Below are 20,826 nucleotides of genomic sequence, written 5' to 3'. Positions count from 1 at the left end.
AAAATTGATGGTTTTGTTTTGTTTTGTTTTGTTTTGTTTTGTTTTGTTTTGTTTTGTTTTGTTTTGTTTTGTTTTGTTTTGTTTTGTTTTGTTTGTTTTTGTTTTTGTTTTTGTTTTGTTTTTATTTTAGTTTTTTTAGTTTAGTTTAGTTGTTTAGTTTAGTTTTGTTGTGTCTTGTGTTTTGTTTTGTTTTGTTTTTTTAGTTTAGATTAGTTTTAGTTTTGTTTTGTTTTTTTAGTTTAGTTTAATTTTATTTTGTTTTTGTTCTGTTTTTTTAGTTTAGTTTTGTTATGTTGTGTTTTGTTAGTTTAGTTTAGTTTTGGTTTGTTTTTTGTTTTGTTTTAGTTTAGTTTAGATTTGTTTTGTTTTAGTTTAGTTTAGTTTAGTTTAGTTTAGTTTAGTTTAGTTTAGTTTAGTTTAGTTTAGTTTAGTTTACTTTAGTTTAGTTTTGTTTTATTTTATTTTTTTATTTTTTGTTTTTTTAGTTTAGATTAGTTTTAGTTTTGTTTTGTTTTTTAGTTTAGTTTAATTTTGTTTAATTTTGTTTTTGTTTTGTTTGTTGGTTTTTTAGTTTAGTTTTGTTTTGTTTTGTTAGTTTAGATCAGTTTTGGTTTTTGTTTTGTTTTTTTGTTTATGTTTTTTGTTTTGTTTTGTTAGTTTAGTTTAGTCTGTTTCGTTTTAGTTTGTTTTGCAAAGCCATTGTAAATCTGAAGGAAAATCTAAAACAAAATCATTTGAAAACATGTGTTTGCCACTGACTAAATCATTTTAAAATTTTTTTAAAAAAAAACGTATTCCATGCCGGATTCCATGGTTAATTGTATTTGTTAAAATGATATAACAATCAACAATCCATCTAAAGCATGTTTTAATCTGAGTTAATATTAATCTCAACATTGCCTAACAAATTGTTAAAATCAAACATTTGTATATGGAAATATTAGTTAAAGCACTGTGAGCTAACATGAACATGTTTATTAACTAACAGTCGCAAAGGAAATGCATGTACAAAATATATTGCTTGTTTACTTAAAAGTATGCATTAATTAATGTTAAAAAAAACCTTATTGTAAATTGTTTACATTTTTTGCAACAAAGAAAGCCATATTTGTGGAATAGTGGTTAATGATCTGCCCTTGAATCTCTAGACAATTACATGTTCAAAACCAGCAAAAGCTGAATCACAACCCACATCTATTTTGCCCCCGAGCAAAGCACTTAACTTAAGATAGTTCCACGAAGAGTGTGTTGCAGAGACCGTAACGTTCCAGCGCTCTTTCAGATCCGTGGAGGGAAGCTGATGATCTCCAACACGAGGAAGAGCGACGCTGGTATGTACATCTGCGTGGGCACCAACATGGTCGGCGAGAGAGACAGTGAGACGGCCCAGGTCACTGTGTTCGGTACGTGCCAATTCTGATCTCAGACATTTCAAACCACAAAGAAAAGTCTTAAAAAAAAATCACAAAATGTTCAAATCATGCCCTGAACATCTCAGCTCATAGTTAAGGCTTTTGTAAACAAGCAAGTTTGAACAATTCCAATGTTACCATCACGAGAGAATGTGTCATGTTTAATTATGCTTGAGTCATAAAACATGCCAGAACACAAACAAAGCGTATAACGCTCTTACGCAATATCACAAATCTCCGTGAGAGCTTCTGTTTCGGTGACTCGATGCTGAGTCACAGCGAGCGAATGAGGTCTCAGCGTCCCTCATGTCCTTTTTTTTCATTCGGCATGTCTTTCAGAGAGACCCACGTTCCTACGACGGCCCATTAACCAGGTGGTTCTAGAGGAAGAGGCGGTGGAGTTTCGCTGTCAGGTGCAGGGAGACCCGCAGCCATCCGTCCGCTGGAAAAAAGACGAAATCGACGTCCCCCGCGGGAGGTGAGACGTCTGGCTATTTCAAATGTCTCCTCGTATAGCCATCTGCGATGTAGGTGTTGAGCTCCATGCCAGAGCCCATTTTCAGAAACACACAAGCTCTCTCGTGAGGCCCACCCCCTGCAGGTAATGAGCTGCGTCGTGGGCCTCATTCCTTCGCTCCATGCTGAGGCCCTGAGGTAAAGACAGGTGGACCGGGGCAGGTGAGGCTCTGGCACAGCTAAAGAGATCTTAATACTCACCCTCAGGCCTCTTCATTTCCAAACTGTGATAGTCAGATAAAGAGAGGAAGAGAGGACGAGAACACTTCTGACAATGATCGTCCTTCAGGCGGTACAAACACACACACACACACACACACACACACACAAAAGATTTAGTCACAGAGCAGATACATTGTGTCAAAAGCAATAAATCTTGAATCGAATTCGTCAAAAATGACATAAGATTAGATAGGAAGTCATCACAAGACTGAGGACTTTCCTGAGATTGGTTAGCTGGTTACTCTTTTTTTTGTGTTTTTTTTTAAAGGGGTGGTAAATTATGATTTCTAACTTTAGTAAGTGTGTAGTGTTGCTGTTTGAGCATTAACAACATTATCAAAGTTACAACGCTCAAAGTTCAAAGCAAAGTGACATCACCCCTAAAATATACATAAGCCCCGCCTCCGGGAACACAGTCATTTTGCAAGATGTAAACAAAACTGGTCCAGAAGCACTTCCTGTTTCAGTTTTTTTTACACTACTGTACATAAAAGCTGGGATAAAATACAACCAACAGAACACATAAAACTGAATCAAGAAGTTAAACAAAAATCTTTAAGATTGTTTCTTTACATGTGAAATAAAGAAAACAGTTTCAAAGTGAAACAGGAAGTGTTTCTGGACCAGTGTTGTTTACATCTTGCAAAATGGTCTATAAAAGTACATATGTGAGTCAAACTTCAGCATCCAGCTTTTCACATACAATAGAAAGTCACTCTGTGTGCATCTCAAACAGTTCCTATATGAGTGATTATAGATTACATGACAGAATGTCCTAATTGAAGATAGTTAACTCCACATCAACAACATAAATTCATCAACTAACCATTCGGAGACGTCCTGTTGCATTCTACATGTTGTCACTTCTTTGACTGACTCCATTTTAACATTAAAGGAAGAACAATTTCTGTCATTTTAGTGTGTCTGCGTGAGGAAATCGCAGCTGCTAACACACACGCGAGCTCTTGAAACCCCGCCTTCTGCAGCAGCTCATTTGCATTTAAAGGGCCAGGCACAAAACGGTGCGTTTTTGCAAAACCCTCAAAAAGTGACAACTTTAACATGCTGTATACAAATATCTGTGGGGTATTTTGTGCTAAAACTTCACACACACACACTCTGGGGACAACTTTAAATCTGATTTATTATTGTATACTACCGTTCAAAACGTAAAATGAAAATGCCATGCTACATGGCCGCACAAACAAAGTGTCACCATTGTAATGCTGTGTCCAAAACCAAGAGAATTATTATAAGTATTAAAATAAATATTCATGACGCATCAGCGCTTGAGACTGCTCCGAACAGGTGTGTGTCCTGGGCCGGCAGATAAGGCTGTGTATTTTGAGTGCGATCATGCCTTGTTTGTTTGTCTGTGTCAGTGATATGCTACAGGTCAGTGGGCCGCATGCTCTCACAACAAGCACGCAGACAAAATAAACTGTGCGGATATGGAGAATGTTGGAAAAGTACACAGAGACGCGAATCGTGTGCTATAAAAACAGCCTCTGAAACCAGTGTGGTTGAATTTGTATCCGTTTATTGTTAGTTCATTGACGTCATTTATCCCGATGATATTCTGCCCTGTAGTGTCCAAATGCTACATCTAATAAACTCATGAAGATTGAGATATAATTACTTTACCAAGTTCCCTCTATCATATCGCAAATGCCTTTCCGTGAAGACTTTTCTTGGTTTATTAGTTTTGTGAGAAACAATTAGATCAATCTACATTATTCAGCTGTCAGTTAAAACACACATGGTAATTAATTCAGCGAGTGGCGACAACCTGCGTATCTGTCAGGTAATAATTCAGCACGCTTGTTCTCTTTTCTTTTCGAGAAGCATATCCAGAAATTAATTAGGTTTCAAGAAAGAAACAATGGCAATCTAATAATTAAATAAGTCGCGCCGCGCGTAATTACCACAAGACCCAGACTCGACAAAACACGTGTCCCGCGGTCTCGTTTTATTTCCTGTCTCTGAAACGGCAGATTATTTTAATTTTGACATTCTCGGCTGTCACCCGTTGTGCAGAGTCACTTGTGTTTTCCTCATCGTCCCGCTCTCATGATTATGTAGAAGAGCTGGCGTATGTGGTAGATAACGGGTTAGCAACCAGTTGACCTTAAGGTTATACACTCACACAGACACACACATGTGTCGACACGTTATATCTTAACATTTAAAGGGTGAAACAGTTTTTGGACCCCATTGACTTCCATATTATTTGTTTTCCTACCATGGAAGTCAATGGGGTCATTGACTTCCATTCAATGGAACTTCTACAATAATTTTTGCCTTGTCAATACTGAATTCTCTTCAAGATTGCCTGTGCTGTTCATATAGAGATGAGATATGAACTCATTAGCTTGTCAAAGTAACACCAGGCCATTTGGCGAAGACTTTCACACAAACTCTGAGCTCCAAGTACGAATTAACAAGGAAAAGACACTTTAAAAGCTGTGTCTGCAAATGTTTACACCCCAAATCTGTCAGCAACGCATGCCGCGTGTTATGTGTGTGTGTTGTTTAGAGACCAATGGAGTGTAGTGTATTCTCAGCATTGCCTTGCTTCATGTGTAATTGCATTCCTTCCCTTAATAGAGAACAGATCCAGCTCAAAGAGGAAGCACATACAGAGCGCTACTGTGCGTGTGTGTGTGTGTGTGTGTGTGTGTGTGTTTTACCAAGCTCGTTTCATGCAATATTTAGTCTTAGAGGTTGAAATTCTGATTAGCATCTGTTTGTGTTGTTTCTTTAATCTCCGTCTCTCACTCTCTCTTTCTGTATTCAATCATGTCAGACTTTGCCTCCGGCTCTGTCAGAAAGACGCTTGATTCATCGGAGTGTTTAGCTTCTGTGCAGTGTCATTCGTCTTCCGTTTTCATTCAAACAGTATCTGCTTCATTCTCCAAAAGCTGACTTAATATGAAGAGTTCAGATGCAAAAGCCTCTAAATGCCATTTGAAATTTTCTTCTTTAATGATGATTTTTATCAAACTTGTATATTTAAGTTCAGTAATTTCACTTAAATAACAATTAATATGTAATTATCATTGCCATTTAAGTGAAATCACTGAACTTAAATATACAAGCTTGATAAAAATGATCGTTCTAGAAGAAAATTTCAAATCGCACTTAGAGGCTTTTGCATCTGAACTCTTCATATGTATTTTCATCATAAATTTTGGATCGCTAAGATTTTTTTTTTTGTTTTTAAAAGAAGTCTCTTTGGCTCACCAAGGCTGCATTTATTTGATTAAAAATATGAAAAAAAACCTGTATATTTCTGTAAAATATAAACTGTAATTTTGTGCAATACCATTACAATTTAAAACAGCTGTTTTCTATGTGAATGTATAGTAAAGTGTAATTTATTCTAGGGCTGTGAAACGATTAATCGCGATTGCATCCAAAATAAAAGTTTGTGTTTACATAATATATGTGGGTGCACTGTGTATAATTGTTTTGTATATATATATATATATATATATATATATATATATATATATATATATATATATATATATATATATATATATATATATATATATGAATACACACACATGCATGTATATTTAAGAAAACAATACTTATATAAAAAATGTTTACATTTATATATAATATAAATTATATATAAATCTTTATACAGTATATACTTGAAAATATTTCTTAAATATATACAAGCATGTGTGCATATATATATATATATATATATATATATATATATATATATATATATATATATATAAATTATACACAGTGCACCCACATATATTATGTAAACACAAACTTTTATTTTGGATGTGATTAATCGCAATTAATCGTTTGACAGCCCTAATTTTTCCGTGTGATGTCAAAGCTAAATCATTACTGTGTCAGTAAGATTTTTTTCCTGAATAAAATTCAGAAAAAAAATTAATAAAATTGATCAAAAAGTTACACTCGAGACATGTATAATGTTGCAAAAGATTCTATTTCAAATAAATGCTATTCTTTTGAACTTTCTATTCATCGAAAAATCCTGAAAAAAAAAATTTGTACACAACTGTTTTCAATATTGGTAATAATAATAAATGTGTTTTGAACATCAAATCATCATATTATAATTGAAAACAGAAAACAGTTATTTTAAATTTTCATGATATTTAACAATATTACTGGGTTTTGTTGTTGTATTTTTTTAATCAAATAAATGCAGCCTTGGTGTGCTTATTTTAAAAACATTAAAAATCTTACCAACCCAAATCTTTTGACCGGGATTTTATATAGAGAGCTTATTTTCCTTTAATTTTATATTGCGAAATTATAAATACATATAAGAAAAAGAATTGAAATAGGCTATACTTTCACTTTAACTTTACATACATTTCTTTTGATTTTGAGGTGAAATGTTCTTCTTGATATCTCATCATATATAGCCTAATAAAGCAGCCCACATTCTGTGAATTGACTGTGCATAAACAACATACTGTTGAAGAATAACCCTGGTCTTATTGGTCCTCGTGTCAGGGATCCCTTGCTCTCTGAGCCATGCGTCCCGTGGAAGGGATCTGGAGTGACAGACAGCAGACAGACTGTTGTCTAGCTGTCAGACGAGAAGCTCCATGGCACAGCGCCCTCTCAGACTGGCTCACGGACACGCGTGCACACTCCAGAAATCCCAATTATAGCAACACACTACAAAGAAGACCAACCTGCGAGGCCTGTCAACTTCTCGGCCGCACTTTCACCTCACACACACTCGCACACAGCTCATCACCTTTGGCTGTCAGTTTCCAGGACACAGTGCTCCTGAAGTACCTAGGAGCTGCCAGAGAGGTGCAGATCAATACGGCCTGGATTCTGCATCTCAAATCCCACTTTTTACAGTCTGACCTGGAATTGGCCTGTTTCTCTGATTAGCTCCCAGATACACCCACTTCTCTCACACATACACATATCGGACGTCTCATAAATATTGGATGCATCTGCGGTTCCAGTTGAAAGCCTCCCCCTTCTCTGTAGAGTGTGTCATTGTTGAATAATTGATCTTTTGCCGTCAGCAATAAGAAAATGCAGTGTTTCTATACAGTTCTTTCTGAATATATATACTAGATTTGTTTTTGTTATCTGGTATTCTAAGCAGTTTCCCTTGTTAAATCCAGTCACGCAGCAGATCTTTTGCCACTCAGTCAGGCTGATGGGGGTTGTTCCGGCGGGAAAGTGACGTCAATGCATTCCCTCTATAGACAACGATATCTCAGGACCAATTCATACGAATTCGTACGAGTGAGTATAAGGTGGCTAATTTGCACGGCCTCACTCATACGAATTCCTATGATTTGTTTAAACCCCAGTGATGGGTAGGTTTAGGGGCGGGGTCAGGGGTAGGTAATTCATACGAATTGGGAAAATCGTAAAATATTTACGATTTAGTAAAATATTTACGATTTAGAGTGAGGTCGTACGAATTAGCCACCTTTGTAAAATTTGTACGAACTGCCACGAGGTCGGTTTGATATATACAGAAGTTGTCTAATTGCCTCACTTTCTGTTTGTGTGTTTCAGGTATTCATACGAATTTGTACGAGTGAGTAAAAGGTGGCTAATTTGTACGGCCTCACTCATACGAATTCCTATGATCTGTTTAAACCCCAGTGATGGGTAGGTTTAGGGGCGGGGTCAGGGGTAGGTAATTCGTACGAATTGGGAAAATCGTAAAATATTTACGAAAATCGTAAAATATTTACGATTTAGAGTGAGGTCGTACGAATTAGCCACCTCGTAAAATTTGTACGAACTGCCACGAGGTCGGTTTGATATAGACAGAAGTTGTGTCTAATTGCCTTCACTTTCTGTTTGTGTGTTTCAGGTATTCATACGAATTCGTACGAGTGAGTAAAAGGTGGCTAATTTGTACGGCCTCACTCATACGAATTCCTATGATCTGTTTAAACCCCAGTGATGGGTAGGTTTAGGGGCGGGGTCAGGGGTAGGTAATTCGTACGAATTGGGAAAATCGTAAAATATTTACGAAAATCGTAAAATATTTACAATTTAGAGTGAGGTCGTACGAATTAGCCACCTCGTAAAATTTGTACGAACTGCCGCAAGGTCGGTTTGATATAGACAGAAGTTGTGTCTAATTGCCTCACTTTCTGTTTGTGTGTTTCAGGTATGATGTTAAATATGATAAAGATGACAACGTGCTGAGGATAAAGAAGGCGGCAGCGAGTGATGAAGGAACGTTCACCTGTGTAGCGGAGAACCGAGTGGGCAAAACGGAAGCGACCGCCACCCTCACGGTCCGAGGTCAGTTGAGTATCCAAGTGTACCATAGAAGTGAAATCACACCGCTTAGAGCCCGACAGGATTGTTGGTTGCCTTCAAAAATTAGCATTTCATTAAATTGTTTCAAAGCAACTCATGCAATCAGCTTGCTCGAATGCTTTAGATTGCATCATTGATTACTAATTACTGCTTTTGATTACTTGATTATAATTATTGATTGCTGAATTCCGAAATGTTGCCCCATGCTTAAGGTGATTAAATCAATTAATAACACATAACATAACTTAACATAACATAGTGATTTGTATTTAAAAATATATAGATGTATTAAATTAGTGCAGCCCAGAAGCCAGACAATGTGTTTGTGCTGACCTGGGTTATTTGACACTATCATAAGGTTTCACTTTACTGGAAATCAATAACGGGATAATGTATGTTGGTGCAGTCTCTGTCTAAAAGAGTGAGATAACCTCCTGACGGGTTCTCAAATGAACTCCTGAAGTGTAATTTAGGTGGGGAGCGAGCTTGCCCTCAGCGACAATGCTTTTTATTATTTACACTCCCTAGAATGGAGGCCACCAATAACCCTCCCCCTGCACACACATAAACACACACTATCTCCTCAGTTCCACTGTGGCACTCCGGCCCATACCAGCGAAACCATTTCACAGTTTACTGGTCCAGACCGACCTCGGAAAGCTCAGCTTGGGTGGGCAGGGTTAATAAAACAATTTTTTTTTTCTTTTCGCCATAATCTCCCCTCTTTCCCCTTCCACCTCTTCTCCGTCTCCCTTCTCACCACATTAAATCAAACTGCTTAGATGCTCTGTGGAAGGCTTTAAAACCTTACGTAGGGGGGTTTTTGGTGGTCTTCATGAGGGGGCTGAAGCTGCCAATGGAGACAGCCGTCAATTTTCAGCCCTTTTGAAAGCAGGATTTACAAGCGAACACAATTCAGCCATGAAGGGATGTGTGAGGATGCAGAGTGGAGGGGTTTTACACAGAGGGAGCCTTCAAGAGTGAGAGACAGAGGAGGGAAGGAAGGAGAGGACAGCACTCTGAGCATGATTGCTCCCTCTTAATATCAATATGGCACAGGCTCCACTACTGCATTAAATATGACCTGCTTTATTGTCAGCTATTTTCTCTTGGCCATTCCATCAATATTGTACACATTCTGTCTTGCCGGTTCAGCTTCCTTACTGAGAGCTCTGTATATAGACCTCATTATTGCAGGTGAAGCAGATCTCATAGGCTGGATTTTATCCCGGACAAGCCCCCATTTTTAATGACTTCATATGAAAATAGATACCTGTCAGTTGGGGAGGAGAGCAGTTGCACCTCATTGCAATACACGAGATCCAGGGGGCGGAGTTGGATCAAGATCTAAGGGGTAGAGATGGGTAGGATTAGGGGTGGGGTTAGGGATCAGGGGGCGGAGATGGGTAAGATTAGGGTTGGGGTTTAGGATCAGAGGTTGTAGATGGGTAGGATTAGGGATAGGGATCAGGGGCAGAGATGGGTAGGATTAGGGATCAGGGGTGGAGATGAGTATGTCTAGGGGCGGGGTTAGGGATAATGGGGTGGAGTTGGGTAGGTTTTGGGGTGGGGTTAGGGATCAAGAGGTGGAGATGAGTAGGTTTAGGGGTGGGGTTAGGGATCGGGGTGGAGATGAGTATGTTTAGGGGTGGGGTTAGGGATCAGGGGGTGTATATTTGTAGGTTTAGGGTGGGGTTATGGATTAGGGGTGGAGATGGGTAGGTTTAGGGGTGGGGTTAGGGATCGGGGTGGAGATGGGTAGGTTTATGGGTGGGGTTAGGGATCATGGGGTGGAGATGGGTAGGTTTATGGGTGGGGTTAGGGATCAGGGGTGGAGATGGGTAGGTTTAGGGGTGGGGTTAGGGATCGGGGTGGAGATGGGTAGGTTTATGGGTGGGGTTAGGGATCAGGGGTGGAGATGGGTAGGTTTAGAGGTGGGGTTAGGGATCAGGGGTGGAGATGGGTAGGTTTAGGGGTGGGGTTAGGGATCAGGGGTGGAGATGGGTAGGTTTAGGGGTGGGGTTAGCGATCAGGGGTGGAGATGGGTAGGTTTAGGGGTGGGGTTAGGGATCAGGGGTGGAGATGGGTAGGTTTAGAGGTGGGGTTAGGGATCAGGGGTGGAGATGGGTAGGTTTAGGGGTGGGGTTAGGGATCAGGGGGTGGAAATGGGTAGGATTAGGGGTGGGGTTAGGGATCAGGGCAACTCCTCTTTTAGCAACTCCTCCCCCTGGATTTTGTGTTCTGCAGTGAGGACCATCTCGAAGGAGAGATTGATTTTGATTTTCTTAGCTCTCCACATGCTCCCACAATAAAACTAAACATTATATTATTTTGCCTACAGGTGGCGCTGGTCTGGATTAAAAAAAGAAGTGTAGACTTTTTTGAAGATTTCAGTCCACATCGAAGTTAGAAAATAAAATACATTGCATTCCTCCTCTCCTCCTCTCCTCTAGCATCTCAGCTGTGGAATATGTGTCCACCGAGTGCTGAAATGATTTGCCCAAAAAACACATTGCCATTGTTCATTCTGAATTTAATTTATTTTGTTCTTAATTCTTTTCACTTTCTTCTTTGTTCGTCCTTTCTGCTTGTGTCTATCTTTTGTTCATTTTTTGTTGTTTTCACTCCACCATTGTTGTGTCTTCAGCTCGCCCTGTCGGTAAGTACCCATCCCAGTCACTCCTTCATTCTGCATGTGTTTCCTCTCCCTTCTGTGCTTCTTCCTCCCTTCCTGCTACACACACACACACACACACAAACAAATAATGTAGTGGTTCAACTGTAGACATTCTGTATTTCCCTTTCCTATCCTGATAAACGTAATGGCTCTTAACTAAGGTAACAAAGTAGAGTTATGCCCTGTACTAACCTGTCGCTGTACTAACTACCTTTAGGACTTTAGGACTAAAAAAGCTTACTAGATGAGTGTGATGGGTGCGTGATATTTTCCTTTTTTGTCTTAAAACTTATGGCGTCTGCTTAATGGATATAATTCAGCAGCAAACACACAGCCGTTTGGGTTTATATTTGGCTAAGTTGAAATACCTTGAAACTCTGTGTTCCAGAGGGTCTTCGATTAGTCATGACAGTTTCTGTTTATTTTACTGTTTGTGTGTGCATTATGGAGAGTGTGTGCATGCTTGTTTCCTGTTGTTCTCATGTGTGTTGACTTACAGCTCTCAGAAGTGTGTTTAGTCGTGAACTTTCTCCAGTATTGAGCAGATGTGCTCTGTCATGAATTAAATATAGAGTCTGGTTAGCTATTCTGCTCTTACATGACTGCATTCTCCCTGCAGACCCGCCCCAATGAAAAGAGCCCAGAGTGTGTATTATTCACACGACGCACATGCATTAAATAATAATATACCAGAGATGCAATCAAATGCAATCACAGTTTATTTATGACTAGCTTTGTTCTACTCTTTAGGACCATCTAGGGAACAAACAGACTTGGGATGTGTCTGTGTGTGAGTGTTTTCCTCCCCTCTTGGCCAAAAAGGACTTTAACACTCAACTGCACAATGAAGTTGACCGTCCAAGTCATTAAACAATCACTTTGAGTGAGTGGCATCGGTGAATGCCCATCTTTTATGCCCACTCCCTCCAATGCAAAAAAAAAGAAGCTCTGGAATAGAATGAAACCAGGCCAATCTGTGATTTAAAGCTTTTGTGTGATGCCCAAACTCACAGAAGTGCCCGCGCCACCGTGCGCCCAGATTGGGAATCCTGTAAATCTGCCACCATCTGTAACTTGCCTGAATGTGTCAGCCGTAGTCAGCCTCACAAAAGAGGGATCAGCCACATAAATCACAAACACTTGCAGACTTCTCTTGTCCACAGTTGCCAGCTGCACAGGCAGTAGAGGGGCTCATTTAGGGATCAGAATGAAGGGAGTGTTTTTCCACGATCAGACCTTTTCTTTTTGTAGATGGGTGTACCGTGAGTAATGGTTCCCCCGCTAAACGAACTCTACTGTTTGGAGTCCTGCGTCTAGATTTATTGTTGTGGCTACAAGTATAAAACAAATACACTGTCGAAATGTTCAAATTATGTGATAGTTGTTGTTTTTTGTCCAAATTCATGACTTCTTCCAACTTTTAACAGTAGTAAGTTCTCTGTTTTCTTTTGTCCAGAGTTTCTAGCTGAAGAAAATCATTTTTATTTGGGTCAGCTAATGCATTTATTCCTCAAAATAAAAACCTTTGCTTCTTGAAACTCCCTAACTGTATGTTCTCCAGTGAGTGGTACCGCTCTGCAAAAGCATTTTTATCTTCTCACAAACTCCAGCTGGCATTCTGTACCTTTGAAGACTCTGACAAACCTTGTTTAGATGGTTGGTGCCCTAACCTTCTCATTAAGGAAAAAGTAGCATTGACTCCAAGTCAAGGGGAAACTTTGGAACCCTGTTCCTGAATTCTGATGCTATTTTAAGGTCAGGTTAGACAGGGAAAGCAGGGAAGATGGCACTTTTAATTGGTTTATTTGAATATGCTCTGCAGGAATGTTGGCGGAGTGTCTGTGCCGGGTGAGTTGAGAGGTTAAAAAATACTTTGCTAAGTGTGACGCATTAGGCGTGAGAAAATTCTTGTTCTGTGAGAACTTGACCCAAGTCGGCTCTTAGAATTGAGAACGATGTCCATTAAAAAGCCAGCAGCCAATTTCCTGTTTCCCAAGCTTGTCCAGCTTGTCTTCGATATAGGAATAGAAACTGCGTTGTGTTCTTAGAGTAAAAATTTGAGTCGAGCATTTAAAGCCATTTGCAAAAGAAGTGCCCACGCAGGTTCGCGGTGTGGCGTCCTCACATAGCTTATCCTCTCCGTGTGTCCTGACCGGAATGACCCACCCTTCCCTCTGGTGTTGTGACCGCAGCACTGCCATGCCTGAAAGCTGCCCGTCATTCATTCAGTACGGCCATCTGCGGGCTCACCTGGATGAATGGCTTCCTGTGGTTGCTGTTGCTGTCCTTTCTGTTTGTGGTCAAAGCAAACAGATAAACCAAGAGGGCCGAATGCTGTCGGAAACGGGCTGATGCATGGAAGCTCTGTCTCAGTGACCTCGGCAGACAATGCCTGTGGATGCTTGACCTTTCCCACCGACTGACAATGATCAGCGTGTGTGTGTGCACTTGTGTGTCTGAGGGTATGGTGTAATGTTCATGTCTTTGGTTCTTGACTCAGCTGCACCACAGTTCGTGATCAGGCCGCGGGATCAGATTGTGGCGCAGGGACGGACTGCCAGTTTCCCATGTGAGACGAAGGGGAACCCACAGCCGGCGGTCTTCTGGCAGAAAGAAGGAAGTCAGGTAAGAGTACATTTTTCTCTCTTTAACCTACTCTACTCTACTATTTTTTTTGTTTGTTGAAGCTTTGGGCTAGTGGTTACCATACATGCTCCAGGGAGACTGACACTAATAGACAACAAAATGGGTCAACATATACCTCAAACTCATATTGAAGAAGAGATATAAATCATATCTAGGAGTGGGCCACCAAGCAACCGTCCAAAAGACCTTAGGGCCCCGTCCACACTACTGCGTTTTCGTTTAAAAACGGAGACCTTTTGCTATGTTTGCACCTCCCGTCCAGACTAAAATGGAAAAAAAACGAAGACATAAAACCTAGAAGTTTAGAAACGAAGCAGCTCCATTTTGCGTTTTGAATCTCCGGAGGGCGTTTTAGTGAAGACGGGACAAAACGGAGGACTTTGAGTCTCACTCTCGGCTCTATGATTGGGTTTCATCAGTCGTGACGTGTCCTTCCCTGATCCGTCAGCCACACATCAGGTAGCTAACGTTACTTTCTTCTTCATCAAATCTGAGGAATAGTCAATCCGTTTCCTGTTTACACTGGCACGGGCATGCCAAGTGTTGGTGAATGGTCACGTGAGCCGCGTTTTCAGTTGTTTTAATTTGGACGGAGATCGTATTCGTTTTAATTCTCTGTTTTTAAACGAAAACGCAGTAGTGTGGACGGAGCCTTTGTAACCTCATAGAACATGGGTAAGCTAGTTGAAAGTATACTACTTAGTCTATTTAAATTGGAAAAATAGGAAGATTTGAGCCTTAATCCTAATGTTAAATGCAGTATAACACTTTCTATTTCACTTTCTGTCCTACTATTCCTCTCTTAAGTAAGATATGAAGGTATTTGTTAAAAGGCGAAATTAAAGCAGTTATTGAGTCATTAGCGCTGAGAGAAGCCTCTCAGTCACACTTGAGGATAATGGACCCAACATCTATCATGTGTGAGAGGCTAATTAAAAAAGACCAAAAGAGAGAAAGAAAAAAAAAACATCATTTGGAGCATAATTCGGAGCATTAAAGTCATTAGGTGTAATTGAATCCGGCTAATGCCTTTCGGTTTCTTTCGGTCAGCTATGAGGACTCCGAAAATCAAAAGAGAGTGAGAGAGAGAAAATGAGATGAAGAGTGGAGAGATCTCAAGGATATAAAACCTGAGGTAAATGTGAGGGCTCTGTCAATGACGGCCATTAATGAACCCAGCTTGTTATCTGGCGTAATTAGCAAACGGGCTAAACCGGCCGCTGGTGGTGAATTAGCTTTGAATCACCTGGCCTCCTCCCTTTGCAACAGATTTTATTTCAAACACGACAGCCATGTCAGACAGAGTGAGTAAACAACGCAGCCCAAAGCAATTACTGCAGTCATTTGGACACAATGGATACTCACAGTGAGCTAGGGTTAGCACAAGCGCTAGCAAGAGCTCTTTCTCCGGTGAGCCACTGATCCGTAATTTTCCGTAAAGTCACGCCGCTATGATTCCTTTCGGAAATTGGTCATTTTAATGGTTGACAATACTGATAATTGGCCATCTCTAATGCAAAAATGTTTCCCCTGGTGTGTTTCTATTCAAATAATTGTGGGTTTGAGGTATAGACAATTTTCTCCCCGGAAATGCTATTCACACTTTGTTTCTTGTTTTCTTTGTTTGTGTAGAATCTTTTGTTTCCAAATCAACCACAGCAGCCCAACAGTCGCTTCTCGGTGTCGCCCAGTGGCGATCTCACCATCACGGCAGTTCAGCGGGCAGACGCGGGGTACTATATCTGCCAGGCCCTGACAGTGGCGGGCAGCATCCTGGCCAAGGCACAGCTTGAGGTCACCGACGGTAAGCAATGGGGTGAATTAGACCATAACAAGGATTTGAGAATGGATTGGACTTCAGAACTTAATATTTATTTTTATGAAGAAATTCAGTTTCTTCTAAAAGATCATCCAGCAGTATTTTTTATTTTTTTTTGGCTAACAATTTTCTCTTTTTTCAGTTCAGTAATTTCCTAAACGGTCCTGATTCATTTAATACACAATTCATTTAGATAGTTATTATTATTTTTTTTTTTTTTGTAATTTTTAATAAGGCTGGGTATTGAGACAAATTTCACAATTCGATTCGATTTCGATTCACAAGCTTGCAATTCGATTCGATTTCGATTCGATTCAATATCGATTATTTTGGATATCAGTTACAAGGGAATCAAATCTCTTAAATGCTGTAAACTATGGGAGTTTAGTTGTAGCCTATAGACTTCATTAGCCTAATATGAAGGTAATAATGAACTGTTTTGTTGCCATACAAACACTTAAATTACACTTATTTATTTTTATAATAAGAAGATTATATCAAATATAAACATTTAAATGGTGGCTGTCATAAAAAACTTGCCAGATTTATTCAAATATGCCTTAAATATTGAAGAACATTAAGATTATAATGCATATGTAATATAGTGTATACTTAGCAAAATGCTCCTCTCTGGAGTTATATTTTCTAGCTGACTAATGAGTTGATGTGGGTTTTTCTGAGGTAAATATGACGATACATTGATTACAAGCTGTTTAACTGACGTCTTTCCACGGTTGAAACGCTGATTGAGCGAATCAATGTGACATGACACGGATTTCGATAAGTTGTACTATATCTTTTAACACAATTTCAGATGCTCATTCAGGTTTATTTCGCGCTGTGACTGGTATTATTAAGCCGGAAGAGAGATCAGCGCTGCTGCGCCACAGCGCCAAAACGTTATTTGTGTTTTTGAATTTCTAAAGAAAATGGCCTAATTTGAAAATTGAGACTTTGTTTCATATCAATAGTAACAAAAAGAACATTGGATGCGCGCAGCCACGATACAACGTTCCATTCATTCAAATGAAACAGGATGACTAATCGATTCTTGAGATTTAAGAATCGATATCGGTTCGTAAAAATGAGAATCGATTAATATCGAGAAATCGATATTTATTACCCAGCCCTAATTCTTAATATTGCATTTGTATATTTAAATAAAAAAAATTGAGCAGTACCCTATGATGTTTTGCTAACAATTTTGCGTAATGCAGCAATTTTAAAATACTATCTTTTTTATTTATATATATTTTTTTTTTACATTTTACACAACATTGATTAAGTCTATGGTATAATTACTTCACTCTCTACCGTTCACCGTCGCTCTCTTTTCACCACTCTTTCTTTATTTTCCCTCATTCATATGTCAGCCTACACATTTCGCACCTGACACAAACGAAGGCCTCAATATTTCCATACAAAAGTGCTGGCAGAAAGATAAATGTCATATAAAAACCACTTCTGTTGCCTCCGGATCCACATTAAGAGCTGAATGGGAATGTGGCCTTGAGCTCTCCCCGCTCTGCATTTATTCTGCCTCGCTATGTGAAATGAATAGCAAGCCTGACGACCCTGAATTCTGCGCACGTCTGAATAATACAGGAGCGCGTCTTTGTGAACTTCTCTTGACAGGAGGAAAACTTCATTTCAGCTCGAGAAGGGAGTGAAAACAGCCGTCCTTGAAAACTTCAGATACTGATGATGGAAAAATTGCTTTGGCAACAAAGCGTGTTTTGGGTTGTGTAAGAAGTTTTTTTTCTCAAAAGGAAAAAAAAAATAAGTTGCAAAAAGTCAGTTTGTATGAACTTTTGAAATACATCTTTAGTAGAAATCAACAGTAACAGGAGAATGTAATTCTGTTAAAAGGTGACAGCTGTTACGGTTGACAGCAAACCGATCTTGACGAAAAAAATAACGCATATGACCTAGACTGCCGTAAACAGCTCTTACTCAGAATGCAAGAGTGTGTTAGATGTTGTGTAGGATGACAGAGAAGAGGGATGACAGGAACGAAAGAGGAAGAGGGTCACGGCCACACCTGCGCCGGAGGAAGAGTGTGATTTAGTGGCTGTTGAGGTGGAAAAGAGAGCTGGACAAGTTCAAGGAGAGATTTGATGAAAAATGGCTGCTGCCAGACGGCACCAAGGCCTTCACTCCGCCGACCCGTCAAATGAACAGAATTCCATCGTGTTGCTCCAACACACATCAAATTGTATTATTTGTCCTAATACACTCACACACAAACCACACTGCCTAGTAGACAATCATGAACATAAGTCAAGTTCAAATGCAACAGTGCAATACTAAAGACTCTGCAAGAGGATGCAGCTTTAATCCAAAATACAGCCATTATGCTTCATCAGTCTTTATCTGTCCGCACATGCATCTCTGGGGTTTATGCTAGCCTGATGGATGCGCCTGCAAAGCACTCTGGGGTTTAACCTCCGTGCGGGGTAATCCACATTGATGAATTAGAATGGCAACTCTTCATCCCTGAGCCCAAATGAGGCATTCCGATGACGATTTGGACAATATAAATACCATCCTTTATTCAGAGCGAGACGAATCGTTACGCAACAGAGAATGGAAGAAGACTGCAATTAAAGCTGTATTTAAGGGTTAGAGGTGCAGTCTGTAATTAGCGCCCAACGGCTTTTTCCTCATTAATTCACACCTGCTAATAAACGTGTCCTCAGCGGGGCGAGGGACAGCACACGGCTGTGATTATTATGTTATTATTAGTTAGATAAATAAATGGTTGGTGCCTCTCAATGGGGCATTTGATGCCCACTTGTAGATCAGAACACACCAACACATACTTTGTAACGCGTTGCACACAACACTGAAAGGTTATGAACAGCCAAACACGGCTAACCCATCATTATAAACGTATGAAAACGCAAACGTATAAAATAACCTCTGTGCTCTAGGATGGTGGCTTCATGTTTTGAGGAGCAGTTTAGACTTATAAACTTCTTCTGGGGACGTTCTCTTAGCCAGCCTAACCACACTCGCTCTGGTAGTCGGATGTATAGTAATACATGAAATTGTACTCTAAAATGAAGGATCCCAGGCACTACAAAACCACGTCACTGCCACATCAGTGAGCTAGAAACCCAGACTCAGCGTTTCCCCCAGTTTTTCCCAGAATGCTTGGGGGGTAGACGCTGCCCTGTGGTGCAACCACAAAATGTTCGAATAACCCTGATACGTCCAGGAATAAGGCAATCATGGCTTCATCCCGCTTCCTGTGCCACACGAGCACGGCCACAATGTTAATGTTTCCATACACTTTTAATGATAAACACGTTCTCGCTGTCCTGTGCTAAAGCAACAGATGGTGTAATAAGGGCTGTTGCTGTCATGATGTCATAATCTAACACAGTCTCATCCCAAAAAAGTCATGTAACTGACGTCTTTTGACCGTACGTCAATATCCGCCTTTTTAGGGCCCCCTTAAACGTCGGTAGATGGCGATCCCGGGCCGTCATACAACTGACGCTTTACCTTTAACGTCAGTTAGGTGACGGGTTAGGTTTAGGTCTGGGGTAGAGTTAGGATCCCATAACCTCATCTACCAACGTTTAAGGGGGCCCTAAAAAGGCGAATATTGACGTATGGTCAAAAGACGTCCCAAAACGTCAGTTATATGACGTCTTGGGATGAGACCGGGTTGCATAATCTGTGGAGAATATATTATTGTAGATGGACAAGCATGCCAATTGCTACCAATCTCAAATCTCCGTAGTAAAAGTAGAAACCACCTCAAAGCCATGGCCTATGGTTATTAGCACAATGTGCTTCGGGCTTGTTGAGTCATTGCACTCGCACAGTAAATGTTTCAGATCTGGACTGTGTTGTGATCCGGACATATTCTCACTCTCTCTTCTGTCTCTTTCCACATCCCAATGTTTGTGCTGTCTATCCTCACTTGTGAAAGAGTAGGATTTCGTCTAATTCTCCTTCCTCTTTCTCTCGTTTAGTGTTGACCGATCGTCCTCCCCCCATCATCCGGCAGGGTCCAGCTAACCAGACTCTGGGTGTAGACAGTGTGGCCCTTCTGAGGTGCCATGCATCTGGAGAACCGGTTCCAACCGTCAGTTGGCTGAAGGACGGGGTCAGTCTGCTTGGGAAAGACTCTCGTATGTCCCTGCAGGACCTCGGCAGCCTACAGATCAAGGGTTTGCGGGTGAGTCTAAACACTTTTGTTTGTTTGTTTCGTTTTTCCTTTGTAATTAATCTATGAATTATAAATGCAACCATATGGAAAATTTGAAATAGATAGATAGATCGATGGATGTCCAGATGTGCATCTGTCATTGTGTATTTCCAAGACCATGTGTGTGCGAATGTGTGACTACCAGCTGTCAGAACCATCTCCATCTAAGTGTGATGTATAAGCTTAGCGAAATTCAATCAGATATCGGTAAGACATAACAGAGACGGGCTGAGGGAATCATATTGCATTACGGGGATGAATGGGAAATATTGATTTTGGTAAATTGTTTGATACTATCACTTAGGGATACGACAGCTCTCCCAAGAATCATTTACGGAAGCTTGGACGGGCTCCAGCTGCACATACATTTGCACATGCACGCACAAACAAACACACTTTTAGGGCCATATTGAATTCAAAGTCCCCAAGCCCTCCCCGTCAGCTCGGGATGGAATAGCCATTATGCTTGACAGTGCTGCCCACCTCTGACATTTTATCTAATAAATTAATAAATGGAGGCGAGGCGTCCTGATGAAAGGCAACAAACAACATGGAGATCGTCCCGGAAAGGAAAAGAGTGGGGGACATGCGCCAGCTGTCAACGGTCCAGAGGGTTTCAGCGACTATCCCTTTAAATGAATTAGTCTTCCTCTCATTGCGGTTAGTGGGTGGGTTTGTGAATTTGCCAGCAAGGATAAAAGCTGGCTGAAGGGTGCGGAAATAGAATATATCTACCATATTAATGTCAGCGCTTTAGCCGAACTGGACGTGCTCAAGGTTACCATCTCCCTGGGATCCAATTGATTAGCCGTTAAGGGAACTCACAATGCATGAAGATATAAAGATCGAGGAATGTTTTTGTTTTTATCTTTCAGCTCTCGGATTCGGGTATCTATACTTGTGTGGCAGCGAGTTCTAGTGGGGAAACATCTTGGAGTGCTTTCTTGGAAGTCAAAGGTACTTTTGGGCAACTTTGCAAACTTTTTGCTGTTCAAAT

The 20,826-nt window shown here is 40.3% G+C and overlaps 1 protein-coding gene across 4 annotated transcripts in view; it reads left to right on the top strand.

The window, feature by feature from the left end:
- Positions 1-20,826, top strand: part of robo2 (roundabout, axon guidance receptor, homolog 2 (Drosophila)) — a 485,230-nt gene that overhangs the window by 407,157 nt on the left and 57,247 nt on the right. For all 4 annotated transcript variants that reach the window (XM_039670873.2, XM_039670874.2, XM_039670869.2 and 1 more), the window contains 8 exons: positions 1,283-1,403; positions 1,752-1,890; positions 8,311-8,447; positions 11,113-11,124; positions 13,643-13,767; positions 15,421-15,592; positions 19,594-19,799; positions 20,705-20,786. In XM_039670873.2, coding sequence (XP_039526807.2) covers positions 1,283-1,403; positions 1,752-1,890; positions 8,311-8,447; positions 11,113-11,124; positions 13,643-13,767; positions 15,421-15,592; positions 19,594-19,799; positions 20,705-20,786 — 994 coding nt within the window. The remainder of the gene's footprint in view (positions 1-1,282; positions 1,404-1,751; positions 1,891-8,310; positions 8,448-11,112; positions 11,125-13,642; positions 13,768-15,420; positions 15,593-19,593; positions 19,800-20,704; positions 20,787-20,826) is intronic.

This window comes from Pimephales promelas, chromosome 16 (assembly GCF_988280905.1).
Source record: "Pimephales promelas chromosome 16, fPimPro1.hap1.1, whole genome shotgun sequence".
In the NCBI taxonomy this organism is placed as follows: domain Eukaryota; kingdom Metazoa; phylum Chordata; class Actinopteri; order Cypriniformes; family Leuciscidae; genus Pimephales; species Pimephales promelas.
Note: the sequence above shows the minus strand (reverse complement) of the source record. Positions and strands in the feature narration are given on the sequence as shown.